The 16,812-nt window shown below is 39.1% G+C and overlaps 6 protein-coding genes, 1 non-coding gene and 1 pseudogene across 9 annotated transcripts; 6 read left to right on the plus strand and 2 right to left on the minus strand.

The window, feature by feature from the left end:
• The first annotated feature begins 59 nt into the window (after positions 1-59).
• Positions 60-2,106, plus strand: LOC104765094 (uncharacterized). Its single transcript, XM_010488766.3, has 7 exons — positions 60-447; positions 692-798; positions 906-947; positions 1,054-1,147; positions 1,400-1,499; positions 1,655-1,755; positions 1,858-2,106. Exons 1-7 carry the CDS (start codon positions 317-319, stop codon positions 1,979-1,981), a joined length of 699 nt encoding a protein of 232 aa, XP_010487068.1. The 5' UTR covers positions 60-316; the 3' UTR covers positions 1,982-2,106.
• A 261-nt stretch (positions 2,107-2,367) lies between these two features.
• Positions 2,368-5,477, plus strand: LOC104765095 (pre-mRNA-splicing factor CLF1-like). Its single transcript, XM_087502460.1, has 7 exons — positions 2,368-3,606; positions 3,910-3,973; positions 4,049-4,193; positions 4,282-4,500; positions 4,596-4,800; positions 4,881-5,076; positions 5,187-5,477. The coding sequence occupies exons 1-7, from the start codon at positions 3,537-3,539 to the stop codon at positions 5,299-5,301; spliced, it is 1,014 nt and encodes a 337-aa protein (XP_087358586.1). The 5' UTR covers positions 2,368-3,536; the 3' UTR covers positions 5,302-5,477.
• Positions 2,621-3,522, plus strand: LOC147920225 (uncharacterized; annotated as a pseudogene).
• Positions 5,478-5,649: 172 nt separating the features above from the next.
• On the minus strand, positions 5,650-8,871 carry LOC104765096 (ABC transporter G family member 26-like). Of its 2 annotated transcripts, none has more exons than XM_010488767.3 (9): positions 8,503-8,871; positions 8,135-8,424; positions 7,905-8,060; positions 7,587-7,770; positions 7,209-7,490; positions 6,856-7,140; positions 6,491-6,775; positions 6,305-6,412; positions 5,650-6,185 (listed from the first exon to the last, which is right to left on the minus strand). In XM_010488767.3, exons 1-9 carry the CDS (start codon positions 8,698-8,700, stop codon positions 5,916-5,918), a joined length of 2,058 nt encoding a protein of 685 aa, XP_010487069.1. In that variant the 5' UTR covers positions 8,701-8,871; the 3' UTR covers positions 5,650-5,915. The 2 variants fall into 2 exon arrangements, with proteins under 2 accessions (XP_010487069.1, XP_087358582.1); XM_087502456.1 differs by having other exon boundaries at positions 5,650-6,216; positions 8,503-8,780.
• A 166-nt stretch (positions 8,872-9,037) lies between these two features.
• On the minus strand, positions 9,038-12,441 carry LOC104765097 (GBF-interacting protein 1). Its single transcript, XM_010488769.2, has 9 exons — positions 12,173-12,441; positions 11,632-11,675; positions 11,383-11,449; positions 11,170-11,296; positions 10,803-11,092; positions 10,434-10,668; positions 10,148-10,292; positions 9,634-10,041; positions 9,038-9,544 (listed from the first exon to the last, which is right to left on the minus strand). The coding sequence occupies exons 1-9, from the start codon at positions 12,348-12,350 to the stop codon at positions 9,323-9,325; spliced, it is 1,716 nt and encodes a 571-aa protein (XP_010487071.2). The 5' UTR covers positions 12,351-12,441; the 3' UTR covers positions 9,038-9,322.
• Positions 12,442-12,583: 142 nt separating this feature from the next.
• On the plus strand, positions 12,584-14,940 carry LOC104765099 (heterogeneous nuclear ribonucleoprotein 1-like). The gene is made up of 6 exons (XM_087502463.1): positions 12,584-12,908; positions 13,032-13,072; positions 13,172-13,335; positions 13,497-13,602; positions 13,694-13,863; positions 14,097-14,940. Exons 1-6 carry the CDS (start codon positions 12,853-12,855, stop codon positions 14,637-14,639), a joined length of 1,080 nt encoding a protein of 359 aa, XP_087358589.1. The 5' UTR covers positions 12,584-12,852; the 3' UTR covers positions 14,640-14,940.
• TRNAL-AAG (transfer RNA leucine (anticodon AAG)) lies at positions 12,594-12,674 on the plus strand. The gene has a single exon. It is a non-coding gene; the product is annotated as a tRNA-Leu (tRNA).
• On the plus strand, positions 13,728-16,611 carry LOC104765098 (uncharacterized). 2 transcript variants are annotated; one of them, XM_087502464.1, is made up of 2 exons: positions 13,728-13,863; positions 16,083-16,611. In XM_087502464.1, the coding sequence occupies exon 2, from the start codon at positions 16,127-16,129 to the stop codon at positions 16,457-16,459; it is 333 nt and encodes a 110-aa protein (XP_087358590.1). In that variant the 5' UTR covers positions 13,728-13,863; positions 16,083-16,126; the 3' UTR covers positions 16,460-16,611. The 2 variants fall into 2 exon arrangements, with proteins under 2 accessions (XP_087358590.1, XP_087358591.1); XM_087502465.1 differs by lacking the exon at positions 13,728-13,863 and adding an exon at positions 15,838-15,952 and having other exon boundaries at positions 16,063-16,611.
• The last annotated feature ends 201 nt before the right edge of the window (positions 16,612-16,812 follow it).

Consider the following 16,812-nt stretch of genomic DNA (forward strand, 5'->3'; position numbering starts at 1 on the left):
GGATTATATTACCAACAAATTACAAACTTAAAAAGATTATTCTAGTGAAAAAGTCGGTTATTACAAATTTCTATAAAAATAAAATTAATTAAGGTGCATCAACGAAAAGGAAAAAAGATAAGAGTACTTAAGGTCGGTTAATACTTAATACACAATTAAAGGATCGTAAAATATAAATTGAAGGCTCGTTTTATTTTTTTCCACTTCTTTCTCTCTCTCTCGTTAACGCGCCTGAGAGTCATCTTCGTCGTCCCTTATCTCGATCTTGGTTGATTTCGCTCTCTGATCGGAAAATTAGGGCTTTTGTTTTCTTAAGATGACGACTGCAGCACGACCTACCTGGGCTCCAGCTAAGGGAGGTAACGAGCAAGGTGGTGCTCGGATCTTTGGTCCGTCTCAGAAGTATTCGTCCCGTGATGTCGCCGCTCACACAACTCTAAAGCCGAGGTATGATTTCGAAACTGTTCTCTCTTCCCTTGATTCGGTGCGAATTAGATTACATGTGAATTCAATTGAAATTTTAGGTTTTTTGATTTAGATGAGATTGTCCAGAAATCTAGGGTTTATTGAATTCAACAGAGTACTTTGTCTTTGGGTTACTTGATATTTGAAAGATACTGGTTTCTATTTAAGCACGTCTGTATATGAGATTCTATACTCATGTATCTCAAACTATTGTGTTGTTTGGCAGGAGGGAAGGGCAACACACACAAGAGGAACTCAAGAAGAAAAATCTTCGTGATGAGCTTGAAGACCGTGAGAGGAGACACTTCTCTTCCAAAGACAAATCATACAGTGGTAAGATAATAAATTTCAAGCCTCTTTCATTATGATTTTGCTAATAAAGCTTCTACCTTTGGTTGAACTGGATATGGGACTAATGAGTTTTTTTTTTAAATCCTTAGATGAAAGAGATAGCAGAAGAGGAAGTCAGCTTTTACTGGAAGGTTAGAGAAACTCATTTATTTATTTCACCTTATGTCGTGACCGTTATTTGTGTCACATTTGATAGTTTGATTATATGTTTTCTAACCTGGATGCCCTTATGTTTAGGCTCTAAAAAGGATCCTGAAGATCGGATTTATGCTCGCAATGTAGATGCTGATGATTCTGATGGTGATAACAATAACAAAGGTGGCGATGAAAGGTGCCTATTCTTCATCACTCCCACTCTTGTCTTCCTCTTTGCAGTTCTTTTATGTTGTTCTTTAAATTTCGTTAATAGTATCAAGGTTGGGAATCTGGTACCTAAGCTTTAACTGTACCTCATTGCTTTTCATCTGGGCCATAGTTTAAGAAAATACAATTGATTTTGGGGAAAATGTTTGACGACTTATGTCGACTCCCAATATTCTAGTTCTTTCAAAGTTATCTTACAATCTTTTTGTTTTTTTTTCAGTGATGATGAAAGTGACGATGATGACGAGGACGACACTGAAGCTCTTATGGCTGAACTCGACCAGATAAAGAAAGAAAGAGTGGAAGAGAGGCTCAGGAAGGTAATGTTGCTATTGTCTATGATGTTTCTGCTCAGATTACTATTAAAAATGGATATGATAGGTTTTTCTTTAACATATTTGACATGAGGAAGATCTTTCTTGCTACAGTTAATGTTTTATTTGTTGGTAACTAATGTGTCGTGCGCATTTTCCAGGAAAAGCTGGAGCAGATGGAAGAGCTAAACGCCAAGGAAGAGGAACTTCTCAAAGGAAACCCACTGCTTAATGCTCCAACTTCGTTTAATGTCAAAAGGAGGTAGATAGCATCTTTTGAAATCTTTTCTTTCTTCATGATATCTTGGGATTATATATTACTTGTTTGAAGGTAGATAGTTAAAACTACTTGTGTCTTTTTCAGGTGGGATGATGATGTTGTCTTCAAGAACCAGGCACGTGGTGAAATGAAAGCACCTAAGCGCTTCATCAATGATACAATCAGGAGTGACTTCCACAGAAAATTCCTGCAGAGATACATGAAGTGATTGTTGAACAATACTGTTGTTGCTACTTTTGTCTGTATGATGATTACGATTTAATGCTTTTTATTCTGTATGGGATTATTATGATGTCTCTCAATACTCAAAACTACCAACTGTTTTATGGTCTATATCATTTGACTCTAATGCTACATCGCGAATTCCTGCTTACATCTTCTTATCCAGAAAGGAAAAAAGCAGTATAACTTTATATGACATAGAAACTGGCATAGAAATGTCTGGCCGTCTAACACTATTAAATATTTAAATTGCTCACATTATTGTTGATTGACAAGGAAACTAGTACCCGATAGCAGCAACGAAGACAAGCTCCAGACTCCAGAGCTTGTGCACTCCTTTGACATTGATCCATCCTCCCACGCACTTTCTTCGCTTAATGCTCTCGATCAGCGCCAAGGTCATTATTGACTTGTCTTTCTCTATTGGGCCTTTGGTCTTTTTAAAATTTCTCTGAATTTTACGTATTCAGGCCCATTAACAAGCCATTATATTTTTGTGTTCAAAAATCCCATTTCCCTATTTTCCAAAACTAAAACGCGATCGTCATGCTCTCCGGCGAAGATTCCGACCGTAAACTAGGGTACATGAACCCTAGAGAGGCAAGATGCTGAAATCCGTCAGCCTATGCAGGCAATTAATGATTCAGCTGAACTTTCCAACTATAGACTCCGTCGTCGGAAGGATTTCGAGGACCAGATCCGTCGGGGGAGATGTAACACCCAAATTTGGGTCAGGTATGCGCAGTGGGAAGAATCGCAGATGGATTACGCACGTGCTCGTAGCGTGTGGGAACGAGCCTTAGAAGCAGGAGATTACAAAAACCAGACGCTCTGGGTCAAGTACGCCGAGTTTGAGATGAAGAACCAGTTTGTCGACTTTGCGAGGAACGTTTGGGATCGTGCTGTTACGATCCTCCCTCGAGTGGACCAGCTTTGGAATAAGTATGTCTACATGGAAGAGAAACTTGGCAATATCGCCGGAGCTAGAGATATCTTCGAGCGGTGGATGAATTGGTCACCGGATCAAAAAGCTTGGCTCTGCTTTATTAAATTCGAACTTAGGTATGGTGAAATCGAGCGTGCTAGGTCAATCTACCAGAGATTTGTTCTTTGTCATCCGAATGTTTCTGCTTATATCCGATATGCAAAGTTTGAGATGAAGCGTGGTCAAGTTGAGCTTGCTAGGAAAGTCTTCGAACGCGCCGAGAAGGAGCTTGCATACGATGAAGAAGAAGCTGAGATTCTCTTTGTGGAGTTTGCTGAATTTGAAGAACGATGCAAGGAAGTAGAACGGGCTAGGCTCATCTACAAGTTTGCTCTTGATCGTATTCCCAAAGGAAGAGCTGAAACTTTGTACAGTAAGTTTGTGGCGTTTGAGAAACGATATGGTGATAAGGAAGGGATTGAGGACGCCATTGTTGGCAATACGAAGTTTCAGTATGAAGATGAACTGAGGAAGAGCCCTTTGAACTATGATTTGTGGTTTGATTACATTAGGTTAGAGGAGACTCTAAAGAACAAGGATAGGATAAGAGAAACCTATGAGAGGGCTATTGCTAATGTTCCACCTGCCCAAGAGAAACGATACTGGCAAAGATACATATATCTTTGGTGAGTTTTTCTTTTTCTATCTATATCCTTTACAGATTTGGGTAATAACTTCTCATGTTGATCGTTGTTTGCATAAGAAGGTTAAGTTTAGTTTTGTGTAACTTTACTGTTTTTGGGTTTGGCTGTCTTAGACCGCTATTAGTTCTATCATCTTTGTCGATCGTTTAGCACATTAAGGTCACTAAATAAACCTACTAAATCAGATTCTTGCATTCTGTGGAAAGCTTTTGTTGTTTTTCTTTTGTCGTTACATGGTTCTGCGGTTTTCTCAACCACTGACACTGATGTGACTAATTGGTGTAGGATTAATTATGCTTTGTATGAAGAATGTGACCGAAGATGTGGAGCGTACCCGAGATGTTTACAGGTATTCTGAAAATTTTGAAGTTACATTCATCTACGTTTCACTCATGGAGCATTAGACTAACTGTTTACATTACAGAGAATGCCTCAAGCTTATCCCCCACACCAAATTTTTTTTTGCCAAAATATGGTTGCTCGCTGCACAATATGAAATCAGGCAATTGAATCTCACGGGTGCACGGCAGTTATTAGGAAATGCGATTGGGAAAGCTCCAAAGAATAAGGTAAGCCTGACGACGGTTAATTTGGAAATGGTCTACATTATTGCTCATCTTTTACTTACTGGTGTGATTTTGTTTTTCTGCAAAACAGATATTCAAGAAATACATTGAGATCGAACTCCGGTTGGGAAACATAGATAGATGTAGAAAAATATACGAGCGTTATCTTGAATGGTCTCCTGAGAATTGCTATGCTTGGAGAAACTATGCTGAGTTTGAGATGTCTCTTGCTGAAACAGAACGAGCTAGAGCTATCTTCGAACTTGCAATATCTCAGCCTGCTTTAGACATGCCCGAGCTGCTATGGAAGGTATATTTTTTCATTCGAAAGCATCCAAAGAATTGAAAGTTTCTCAGATTTTGGAGCCGATTGGGTCATTAAATTCTCTATATTATTTGTGGCAGACGTACATTGATTTTGGGATATCAGAAGGGGAACTAGAGAGGACACGTGTGTTATATGAGCGACTCTTGGACCGTACAAAGCATTGCAAGGTGTGGATTAGCTTTGCAAAGTTTGAAGCTTCTGCTGCGGAACACAAAGAAGACGAGGAAGAAGAAGAAGAAGATGCTATTGAATGCAAAAAAGACTGCATCAGACGTGCTAGAGGTTTAAAGCTGCATATTATATTATGAATTTTGATGATTCCTTGTGACAAGTTTTGACTGTTTTTTTTTTCTTCTACTCAGCGATCTTTGATAGAGCCAACACATACTACAAAGACTTCACACCAGAGCTTAAAGAAGAGCGTGCTACGCTTTTGGAGGATTGGCTTAACATGGAGACGGGATTTGGTAAGCTTGGGGATGTTAGTGTCGTTCAATCAAAACTCCCTAAGAAGCTCAAGAAGAGAAAGCCGACCAGTGGCGAAGACGGCTCTACAGAGTAAGCATTGCATATATATAATTCACCGATTTGTTTATCTTTTATCTTTGAAATGTGAGATTCGAATGCTAAAGCTTAATGTTAAAAACATTTGTTTGAATCTTTGGCAGGTATGAAGAATACATTGATTATTTGTTCCCAGAAGAATCACATACGACGAATCTTAAGATTATTGATGCTGCTTATAAATGGAAGAAGCAAAAGGTTGTTAAAGCTGGGGAATGAGTCTATAGTGGTTAACGTAGTGTTATGCAATCCCCTTCCAGCTTAAAAATCATCATAATGTAGTAGGTGATGATGTTTCTTGCGGTGTTTATATTATTGATCTAATGATACTGGAACATATATTGATCTATATATGCTGATTTGACGACCGAATTTAAAGACAAAATTTGGGCAAAGAAGCACTGCATTTTCATTTTGTCAATTTGGCTTAAAGCTTGCAGTGACTTGCTGCCAAAAAGGTGAAAGCATTTGTACTTGAACCGGGTGCAGTCGTAGAAGAACCAGACAAGTAAGAAATCATATAGATTCAGATGGAGAAGGTTCGCAAGGGGAAGAGAGGCATATAAATGTGATCAAAAAGGCTTTGATGTCTTATGACAAGCTTCAAATAAGAATTGATGAAGGTTTAGCCACTCTTTTCTCTCCTGAATATTGATTATCATGTTAACACTGAACGTGAGAATGACAGTATAATCTAATTTAAGACCGTTTCAGATAATTTCGGCCCCCGCTGTTTCTAGTTTAGTCATCTTTCATCACTCAAACCACGAGACTTCAAAATTGGAAATAGCTGTATGAACTTCTTTTGTCATTTTCTGGTTTACATCTTGTTATCAAAGATGGCAAATGCTTATTTTCTTGCGAAGGCAGAAGTATGCACAGAGACGGTAGCCGAATGCCATGGCTAGCAGAACCCACAGTTCTTGTAAGCCGCCATTCAAGTTGACTGTGTCAAAGGATGATGAGCTTTGCAGTGTCCTGCAGCCGCCTTTGCTCCCACATTCGAAAAGTTGATCCGCTGAGTATTGAACTTTCAGAAGCAGCCTGAAGCCGTAGTGCATGAATGACAAGTACTTCAACCACTGCATGAATTTGGGTATGTGCTGCATTTCGAGTTCAAAAGTGCATCACTTTCTGTTTGAGCGTAAACAGTTATTAACCAGCTTGTTATTATGGTTCACTAAAAAGAATAATCCATATTCCAAGTTATTAGTTTTGGTACCTGAACATAGTAACCTCCTGTTAGAAGAAATAGCATTAGTACCAAAGAGGCGATCATACCAGCTCTCTTAATGCTCAGTACTGAAGCTCCCAAGAACTCTCCTGCACCCTACAGTTACATTGGAGAAAAAAAAACATGTTTTAAGTTCGAAAAAAGAGACAAGTTCTCGATCTTTTCTCTGCTTACTTGGCTAGTTATGGCTATCAGTAGTATTGTTAACACGGTGAAAATGAAGCAGGGGATTGTCCTATTGAACCCAGCCATGAAGTAGACGATGATCATGAAGAATGTTGGGTATAAAACGTGTGCCACCATATCACATAGTGTACTGCATACGTAATACACACTAAGTCTGTACATGTCTGCTTTTCTTTCTTTCACCAGGTAGATCTTCTCGAAGGGGAACACATATACTGCTCCAAATAGGGATGAAGATGTCCAGAAGATGCAAATATAGAACATCAAACCAACCTGCAGTACAAGCTTACCACATAGTTAGTAGGCTTATAACTATGGTATAATCACAAAAATTATGTAGTTTCATTCATTACTTGGTCTCTAAGGTGCGCCTCTGTGTCTGTCTTTGATTTCCACCAGAGAAGACCCAACACAACGGCCACGCCAAGTGATTGAACTAGCCTTAGCTTATCAAAGTAATCTCTACGCCGCTCTCTGAATGTTCTTCTGGAAATAATCAAGAACTGATCCCACCATGAAAGCGTCCAGTCCTTCTTCACTTGGATTGCTACTTGAAGATGCTCTGGGGCCTTTTTATTTCTATGGTTTTCTTCCTTCTCTTTTGGCTCCAAGTCTGTCTTGTACCTTTGTTGCAAGTACTGCAAAATCACAACATTAGGATTGAGTCCCATGATAACTCTTAATACATTCGTAATGTGATCCTTACTTTCACTAGTACTTCCTCGGAATCAGGCTGTGCGGTTTTGGCAGCCAATAGCTCTTCCGGTAAACTAATGTCTGACACTTGTCCCGTTGCCAAGTCTAGCAAGAACTCTGCTGGGTTCATTGCAATTTCAGGTAAGATTCTCAGAGATGCGAAATACTCCATAGATTCTCTGGCTTTGCCGTAGAAGGCAGGGTGGCCTTCTGATATCAGTAAGAGCTTGTCGAACATGTGAAACATTCTGCTTGATGGTTGGTGAATTGTCGTGATGACGGTCCTTCCTGCCTGCAAAAGACATATTGGTTCTTATTCTCCCGTATCTTTCAAAAACATAAGTACCTTAGTAGTAATCTATTTGCATTGTAAAAGAAAGGCTGATACCTTAGCTACTCCTTGCAGAATATGAAGAAGTTTTGTGGCAGAAGTGGAGTCAAGTCCAGAAGTTGGCTCGTCTAGAAGCAACAGAGAAGGATCTACCAAAATCTCGTATGCTACACTCGCTCTTTTTCTTTCTCCACCTGATATTCCTTTGACAAAACCCCCTCCAACTCTTGTGCGACGGCATCTTTCATGTTTTTTTTGTTTCAATAAAAATTTAGTTTAGTGTTTACAAGAAATGTGTCTGGACATCATCAAGCACAAAGTATACGAGTTCTCACTCACTAGAAGTTGGATTATTCTAGCTAATTCCAAGTGTACCTTTCAAGGCCGAGTTCTTTAATGATCATCTCTATTTTGGCGTATTTCTGATCCTTGCTCATGCTACTTGGAAGTCTTAAAAACGCAGCGAATGCTAAGGTTTCTTCCACAGTAAGTTGTGGAAACAGAACATCATCTTGTGTCACGAAACCAATTCTGGAGAATAATAAAAGATTAGTGCATAATAATATTTAGGTAGGAGAAGTATCCAACTCAGGGTTCTATCTAACCTCCTCTTAACAGATGGACTGTAAGGAATGTCATTATAGGTAAGCTTCCCCTTAACATAATCTGTCAATCTTCCTCCCATTATCTTCAAGAGAGTTGTCTTGCCACTACCCGAAGGACCCATTAGCGCAAGGATCTCACCAGGACCCGTGCTTCCTGTTATGCCTTTTAGAATGTGCTTGTACCCATCTGGATCCGGATTCGTATGTGTTACCACCTTTGACACCATTGTTTTCACCAGGTTTGTTGAGCTTGCCTTGCTGTTTCTCACCCTATACTCAACATCTTCAAACTGCAGGTTAAGAAAAGAGGTGAAACCAATGAGCTTTGTCTCAAAGAAAGAAATCGAAACCGAGAGAGAAAGAGAAACCTTGAGAAAGATGGGAAGAGGGGCGTCTTCAAGAGGATAAGAGGAAACGAAATCTTCATCAATGTCAATCTCAGATGAGTATTGGTTTCTGAGGTAAGCTTGGGGCATGAACTCCATGTTGTGAACTATGCCATTGGTTCCTGTAATCTGCATTACATGATTCTCTTCAACTTCTTCTGTTGTTCTTCTGATCTCCATGGTTTTCTTCTTCTTGTAACACAAGAAAATTGATCTGAATGTAGGGTTGTGTTATATAACGGAAGAAGTGTGTTGATCAACTGTGTCAAACCTGAAACTTTCTTGCTTTTTGTGTTCTCTTTTTCTCTCTGTTTATCAGGGTGTTAGTTTGGTAGACCACATTCTTTCAATGTCTTTGTATGAATGAATTTGAGTTCCTTTAATTATGCATGTGTTGACTTGCACAAGGAGAAAATGAAATCAAATCAATATCACATTACTCATTACTGATGAGGTAGGTTAAAATAATTTACATTTATCTAATTGGTTTACTTATTGAAGATCACATTGGGCCACGTATGAAATGCTCCACTTAATCATATAAACTGATCACTTGTCTGTATTGTGAAATTCAAAAGAATTACAGATAAACGAGTTCCTTTAGACTTTGTTTGTGGTTCTCACAAAAACAAGAAAACTAACGGCACCAATTCTCTTGACCCCTCCTCTTCAAATTGCCCACACACTAATTTCTTCTTGGGGGATGATGTATCCTAAGTATTTACACAAAATCACTCAAAAATCCAGACTTGAACATCTCTTACCAATCTGAATATGCATCTTTCTAGTAATTCTCCTTGACCTAGTAGTTGTTCCCCGGATTTGTTAGTGCAGCTTGAGGTTGCTGATTCGTAATATGTGAGGGTCCTATGGGTTCAGTCCTCGCAGATATAGTAAGAGGCGCCATAATAGGCTGTGATTGTTGGTATATTCCCGTAAACCCAGCTTGCATGGTCGGGAAAGCTAATGGTTGACCTTGAAAGGGTAAGTTGTACATGGGACTGGCCTGCAGATTGGCTAGACTCTACTCAGCCAATATATACAATAAGCCCTGTTAGAAGAAGTATAGCATAATATGCAATGACAGAAGGGAGGAGGCAGAGACAAACTAACCAGTGGTCCATTTGAGTTAATGTTTTCCTTCTTTTCTTCTTTGTTGGTAGAGGTTACAGTGGCTGCTGATGGGAAGTGGTTGAAGGCGTACAAATCATATGGGGATGGAATTGTGGTAGGTGGGGAGTTTCCAATGTCGCTTCCTGACTTGATGTGAGTGAGAGGGAGTTTAACCCCTGAAGGTGGTGAAGCATCATCTCCAGGCGGTAAGTAAGACTGTTGTTGGTACCCGTTTGGGCTCACGAACTGGTGAATGTATGGATGCGGCATATAAAAGGGTGGAAGATAGGGACCGTAAGGGAACAAATTTAGAGGGAATTGTTGCCTAAAAAGGTGCATTGCCTGTTGATAGGCTGCTATGGAGTACTGATCAGGATAGGAGATAGGTTGAGCATCACAATTTGGGGCCTGCAATTACCAACAAAATATAAAAGACAGTGATTAAGCTTGTATTTAAATATTCAGGCAAAAAGCAAAAAAAGACACTGTATGGGGATTCTTGAACATAACCAACCTGATGAGTGTCTGTGAGTGGTTTATCTCCTTCCGAACCTTCTACAGGGTGACGGGTTTGATCTGACTGCAATGATAGCTCAGTCTCAGATGCTGAATTTAAAATCTCATGATCCTCATCTTGAGGAATAGTTGATATATCTTTCCTGCAAACCAAATCATGGTATTGAAACACCCCATTTCATTGTCATATCAGAAACTCACTCATCTGAGACAGTTAAAGCAACTCAGGAGAATACAGCAAGCAAAACCGTAAGATTAACTTGAAAGTTATAATCAGTACCAACCTAGTTGCTGTCCCATGAGAAGACTCGATATTGGAGTCATCACACCCAATAGTACAATTGTCAGAAGATGCCTCTTTCACAAAATTGGAATCGAAACTCCCAAATGTTAGACCATTTTCAAGCATTTTGGCAACCTGAAGGTGGACAGGAAATGTTACATGCGACCGCTCACCAACACCGGACTCGAGAACCGATTGACTCTTGCCTTTATTGGCTGCAGCTTCACCTTTACCGACTGTTCCAAAAAAACCATAGGTCAAATCAAATAAGAGGTAGTAACTAAACTCAGGAAACAATCTGCATCATTCACAACTTATCTAGAAGAATACAGAATGAACATAGTGCTACATAGATAAAGAGCAACTATACCTTGCTCTGACTGGCTGCAATTAGAAGTGACAATCATAGATGATTGCTGTGAGATCTGAGAAGTTCCATCTAGAGTATATTGAGTGTCGTTTTTTACAACAGAATCGGATACAGCCACTGGTACAGTACTTGCTTTAGACTTATCCGGCTCAACAACATCCTCAGAAGAAGAAGAAGTAGACTTGGAGAGAGGCTGTTCCTCTGTGACTCCCTTGTTCACAGGGGAGATGGAAGCCTCTTGAATCTTATGGTTACTGATTCCACTTGGAGAAATTATAGGGTTAGGGGACCTGCAAAGAATACAATGCTTTAGGAAAGCCAAGTACAGAAAGGATATTAAAGACATAGACAGGATAAGTATGAATACTTCATAGAAGAAGATTTTGTGTCGGTTGTTGCATTGTTGGGAGCAGACAAAACAGTTCCAGAACCTCCTTTTATGTGATTAGCTCCACTCTGCTTTTTAAAAGCTGCACTTCTTCCATTGCTGGAATCTGCAAATCAACAACAAAGAGCTTAAACCAAAGGAAGGAAATATAGTACAGAAGTTTAGAAGTAAGAGAGCATAAACTACAATGACCTGTATAACTTGAAGCAAAGTTTCTCCGTCCAGTCCTGCTCCTTGCTTGTGTATTTAGTACTAAATTCTGCAACAGGGATACACATAGGAATAAGAGAATAAGATAATGTAATCTACTAGTGGAAGTGATACACAGAAATTCTATAGAGTTTTTAGGTGAATTCACAAATCATGCTTAACAAAACAGAAGAACTCAGGTCAACACTTGAACTAAAGAGAACAGGTTCAAAACAAAGAGGAAACATCTACCTCTTTCTTTCTCTCCCGTTTGCTTCTCACCTCATGAAATGTATCTGAAAAGATGATAAAAAAAAAACAAGAGTTACATGCCTGTTCGTGCCACAAAAACCAACAGTACGTCATTACGTTGATATTTGAAACAGTAGAGAAAATCCCAAACCCCCCCCCCCCATACACTAAAAACTCAAATCAGAGCTAAAAAACAAATCCTGTTTCCACAGTTTCATCATCTAAAAAACGCTTAATGGTAAAGATTTTAAGCAGTGATTAAGACAGATAGGCCAATTTTAAAAACGAGAGGTCCTCTCCCGTAATCATATGAACCCAAAATCTGCATATTCCAAATCAGTTACAAAAAAAATATTCCTTATTTGAACATTCCAAGCATATTATATACCAAATCGAAATTCTCATTAAAAAAAAAAATTGCAGATTGAGAGAGGCACAAGACAATATCTTCTAAAACATCAACAAAAGGGGCTGTGTGTATCATACAGAACCCTAGAAGGAGGGAAGAAACCACGCTCAATCAAAAAAAAAAAAAAGGTACCTAGATAAAGGAGCTTCTGAGTGGTCTCATGTGGATCATTGAAACACTCTTTAAAGGCAGAGAAGATATCCTCGTCGGAATGTTGTTTTCCGGTAACCTCTCTGATGTTTTGAATGGTTTTAAGCAGATCGGCCGGAATCGAAACCCTAGAGCCGCCATCGCCTCTGCTGCTCGTCATGTTAGTATATTAGAGAGAGAGAGAGAGAGAGAGAGGGAAGCGGAAGGGGTGGGAGAAGAGAGAGAGTATGGCCGTATGGGTCAGGCAGGGAAACATACGACTTATGTACTTCATATATGTATAATGTATTTTTTATTTCCGTATAATCTTTCTCTCCGTATTTTTATACGCTTACGTCACTACCCAATTAATTTTTTTATCATTTGTTGAAATATTGTAATGCAGGAAAGACCATCATCAAAAGTTGATATGGCCGAGTTGGTCTAAGGCGCCAGATTAAGGTTCTGGTCCGAAAGGGCGTGGGTTCAAATCCCACTGTCAACATTCTCCTTTTTTTCTTCTTTCCTTTTTTATCAAAGAACTAATAAAAAGATTATCTCAGATCTTGACGATAAGCAAAACCCTAGCGTTCTCTCTCTCGATCTTCTCTAACATCGGAGAGTTTGTCGGAAGATCCTCAATTCGAAAACATAATCACCACTGACTGAATTTAGGAATCGCGATGGGTTCCAGATCTCGTAATGACAATTTCCAATCCGGCGATGGTGCTAGTCCAGGGTACGTTTTACTCCTCGCCCTCTTTGCATGTTTCAATCCAGAGTTTGAACGAAACAAATTAGGGTGAAACATCTCCTGATCTATGGCTTTTAATGTTTTTGTTTCGAATTTTGTGTTTGTTAGGAAAATATTCATCGGAGGATTGCACAAAGACACCACTAATAGTAAGTCTCTTTCTGCTTGTTTGGGGATTTGTTCTAGGTCTTGCCTGTTGTGTTGTTGATTTAGCATATCCTTGCTCATAATGTTGATGTTTACTGCAGCTGTGTTCAACAAGCACTTTGGCAAGTACGGGGAGATTACAGATTCTGTCATTATGCGAGATCGACATACTGGGCAACCTAGGGGTTTTGGTTTCATCACCTTTGCTGATTCTTCTGTAGTTGATAAAGTCATTGAAGATAATCATGTCATCAATGGCAAACAGGTCTCTTCTTCTTTTTTTTTTTTTTTTTTTTCCCTACACTATGTTTGTTATTCGATTGATGTATTTTATGGATTCAAGAATTTGTTATTGATTTTTTTTTAAGTAGTAGGATACCTCTGTTTGATCAATACTTTTTCCTTTGTTTTGATTGAATGGAACAGGTTGAGATCAAAAGGACTATTCCGAAAGGTGCTGGTGGCAATCAGTCAAAGGATATCAAAACAAAGAAGATTTTTGTTGGTGGTATACCCTCCACTGTTACAGAAGGTATATCTCCCTCTTGCCACATTCTTACTTTTTTTCCATGAGACTACGTTGGCTCTCTGTGCTTATCGAAGTTGTATGTTCTGTTGATCAGATGAGCTTAAGGACTTCTTTGCCAAGTACGGGAACGTGGTGGAGCACCAGATTATCCGAGACCATGAAACAAACAGGTCCAGAGGTTTTGGTTTCGTGATTTTTGACAGCGAAGAAGTCGTAGATGAATTATTGTCCAAAGGAAACATGATCGATATGGCAGACACTCAGGTAAACTTGTACAAATGGTGCCTAGAATTGTGTGGTACATGAAGTTATTTACATGCTGGTTTCATTTTGAATTTTTTCTGCTTGTTCCTTTCGTTATACACGTTAAACTTAGTTAGTATTCCACTCGTTAGCTTCCAACCAAATGTAAGGAGGTTGTCACAGTAAACTAGGAAGTACTCAGCTATAGTTTACATCCTTAGCATAGCTAGGTTAATTAAGTTGCTTTGTTGTAGGTGGAGATCAAGAAAGCTGAACCAAAGAAATCTTCAAACCGTTCACCTCCTTCTTATGGTAGTCACCCTAGAGGTCGTTCTTTTAATGATAATTATGGCGGGTATGGTGGACCTTACGGGGGTTTTGATGGAGGCTATGGTCCTCCAGGTCCCATTAGGTCACATGGAGGCCCTACCAGTAGGTTTGCTGGGGGATATGGGTATGGTCGTGGTGGACCTGGTAGTGTAGGCCCTGAATTTGGAGGAGGGTATGGTGGTTATGGGAGTGGTAATTTAGGAGGTTACCGGAGTGAACCACCCCTTGGCTATACTAGTCGTTTTGCACCCTATGGGAGTGGGTTTGGTGGCGAGGGATATGGCAGCGGAGGTTATGGAGGTGGAGGATATGGTCGTGGAGGAGGGGAAGGCTATGGGGGATATGGTGGGCCAGGTTACGGTGGTGCATTTGAATCTGGTGGCCCAGGTGGCAGTTATGAAGGAGCAGGTGGTCCATATGGGAGGGGTTATAGTAACAGTAGTCGATACCATCCGTATGCAAGATAGGGCCGAGGTAATACCAATCAGTAGACGCTATAGAAGCTTCTCTCACAGGTTTCTCTAGATTGTTCCAATCACTCTATGTGCATTCTAGAGGAAACTAGAGCTATCATGTAGCGCCAACATCAGGAAGGATTTCTAAGGACAGGAAGATCATCAAAAAAGTTTTATTAGAGACATCTTTTAGTGTGTTCAAGTGTTGTCTTATCTCTTAACTTAGATTGTGTTATGTAGACTTTAGCATATTTGGGTTTGGAGCTTGTTTTCTCACTGGCATAAGATTGATTTAGACTAAGCCTATTTATTATTGGTAGTCTTGTTAGATGATTAATCACTCGCTTAGCTTAGTTTGCACAATCATACGAATTAGCTTAAGAAGCTCTGCAAAATGTGCATTCATATTTCTTTAGAGCTCAAACTGAAGGCTTTATGTGGTCTCTTGTTATCTCCGTAGATTTTTGTTGTTCCGACAAAGTTTTAAGGGCAGTTAGTTGTGGATTAATTCTAGCTTGTGCATGTGTAAGTATATATTTGTCAACTGCGTAGGTTCTAACGACAAATTGGACATATTTCGTAATTTGTATGTATTTTAAAACTATTTAAAATCAATTTTAATGTTTTTGAAAATCATCTTATATATTTTTTTTTGGTCAAACAATCATATATCTGAATCATTGTTCATATGGTTTTCGTTTCCTTTGCGTTTTGGGCAAGTGTCACATATATATGTTTTGAATTTCGTTGTACCATATAACGTGGATTTTGTTATCTATATTTTATCATCAATGCGATTTAGATTGCAGTCTAAACGATTAAATGTATAGCACTTTGTGTATATGGTTTTACAATGGGATATATCATATATTGTATGTATATTATTGCAAACAACAAAGACTCGATTCTTGGACAAAGTCAACAAATATGAATTTGACGTCTAATGAGTTATATAAGAAGTTGATTCTTTTTCTAAGAAACGAACTTCATATATTTTTAAGTTTTACAAACACTGAGTGAAATATGATTTTACAGTAAAAGATTTTACAAAATACTGAAAAGTTGATAACTTAAATTGGTTGTTTAGTAAGCTAATATACTAATTTGAGAAACTGAGTTGATACTTAATTTAAGGCCGATCCTAGCAGTATGGCGCATCGTAGATTCGCATTTTTTGGTAACAAAGGGGTTGTGTATATTGTCCTCTCAAGTCTGAACTCATTTCTATCTATTTTTGAAATGAAGAAACGATTTTCCAAAATGTCTATGTAAATAACGATTTTACTGCAAAGAAAACGACAATCTCGGGCATTCAGAACCGCGAAGTAAGGACACATACTATTTTTAGGCACATATTGGGTTTTTACATTAACGTCTCTTTTTAACTCTACAAAAAAACTAATCTTCAGTTTCACAATTCCGACTATTTTTATAGTTTTCTCTATTCGTAAAAAGGTAGAGAAACAAAGAAGGAAAGAGAAGAAGAAGGAAAAACACAAATGGAAGGGAAAGAGGAAGAAGCAAGGAGGAGAATGATGATGAAGATCAAGCTTAAGGGGACAGAAGACATAAGCCAAGAAGACATTAAAAGACAAGAAGCTTATAACATGTCTCCACGTACAAGTGCTCGTGGTGGTGGTGGTGGCTCAGTCGGTATGATCAAGTCATCAAGCGTGAGGCAAAACTGTTTATGCGCGCCAACGACACACCCTGGCTCCTTCAGGTGCCGTTACCACCGTCGTAACGCTGGACTTGGGATGTCACGTGGCATATCCGTTCCGTCTAACCTTTCCATGTTGGTTGGAGACTCTAATTCTGGCTCTCCTAAGTGATCATCAATATGTAATGTGCTTTCTTTTTCATCAATTTAAATTCCTCGTATGTGTCTGTGTGTATATACCAACAAAAAAAATGCATTAAGTAGAGAAATATCTGGATATTCACTTTGCTGTTTGCACAAATGAAATAAATTCAAGTGTCGTGATTTTTGTTTGCATGCCGGATAAAGGGAGAAATTGATTAAAACGTACAAGTACCCGACAAGATCCGTCTAGCGTTCGGCCGGTAAGGTTAGAGATTTGGGCCATTTGGCCACCTATCTAGTCGACGCCAGCCGGTCGTTTAAAACGTTTAGTTTGAACAGATGGAAATATTGGGTTTCCAAATTTTATCACTCAATACGTCC

This window comes from Camelina sativa, chromosome 19, assembly GCF_030686135.1.
Source record: "Camelina sativa cultivar CO46 ecotype springtype chromosome 19, ASM3068613v1".
NCBI lineage: Eukaryota > Viridiplantae > Streptophyta > Magnoliopsida > Brassicales > Brassicaceae > Camelina > Camelina sativa.

Bases quoted from the DNA above. Each gene is read 5' to 3' on its own strand.
- LOC104765099 (XM_087502463.1), top strand. From the start codon at position 12,853: ATGGGTTCCAGATCTCGTAATGACAATTTCCAATCCGGCGATGGTGCT. The intron at 13,073-13,171 runs GTAAGTCTCTTT...TGTTTACTGCAG, and splicing joins GCACAAAGACACCACTAATA to CTGTGTTCAACAAGCACTTT. The intron at 13,603-13,693 runs GTATATCTCCCT...TCTGTTGATCAG, and splicing joins ACCCTCCACTGTTACAGAAG to ATGAGCTTAAGGACTTCTTT.
- LOC104765095 (XM_087502460.1), top strand. From the start codon at position 3,537: ATGAGAGGGCTATTGCTAATGTTCCACCTGCCCAAGAGAAACGATACT. The intron at 3,974-4,048 runs GTATTCTGAAAA...TTTACATTACAG, and splicing joins CGTACCCGAGATGTTTACAG to AGAATGCCTCAAGCTTATCC. The intron at 4,194-4,281 runs GTAAGCCTGACG...TCTGCAAAACAG, and splicing joins GGAAAGCTCCAAAGAATAAG to ATATTCAAGAAATACATTGA.
- LOC104765096 (XM_010488767.3), bottom strand. From the start codon at position 8,700: ATGGAGATCAGAAGAACAACAGAAGAAGTTGAAGAGAATCATGTAATG. The intron at 6,776-6,855 runs GTAATGAATGAA...CTTGTACTGCAG, and splicing joins AGGCGCACCTTAGAGACCAA to GTTGGTTTGATGTTCTATAT. The intron at 6,413-6,490 runs GTAAGCAGAGAA...ATGTAACTGTAG, and splicing joins TGATAGCCATAACTAGCCAA to GGTGCAGGAGAGTTCTTGGG.
- LOC104765094 (XM_010488766.3), top strand. From the start codon at position 317: ATGACGACTGCAGCACGACCTACCTGGGCTCCAGCTAAGGGAGGTAAC. The intron at 948-1,053 runs GTTAGAGAAACT...CCTTATGTTTAG, and splicing joins AAGTCAGCTTTTACTGGAAG to GCTCTAAAAAGGATCCTGAA. The intron at 1,500-1,654 runs GTAATGTTGCTA...CGCATTTTCCAG, and splicing joins TGGAAGAGAGGCTCAGGAAG to GAAAAGCTGGAGCAGATGGA.
- LOC104765097 (XM_010488769.2), bottom strand. From the start codon at position 12,350: ATGACGAGCAGCAGAGGCGATGGCGGCTCTAGGGTTTCGATTCCGGCC. The intron at 10,669-10,802 runs GTATAGTTGCTC...TTTTTGGAACAG, and splicing joins TTGCAGCCAGTCAGAGCAAG to TCGGTAAAGGTGAAGCTGCA. The intron at 10,042-10,147 runs GTTGGTTATGTT...TGGTAATTGCAG, and splicing joins CACTCACAGACACTCATCAG to GCCCCAAATTGTGATGCTCA.
- LOC104765098 (XM_087502464.1), top strand. From the start codon at position 16,127: ATGGAAGGGAAAGAGGAAGAAGCAAGGAGGAGAATGATGATGAAGATC.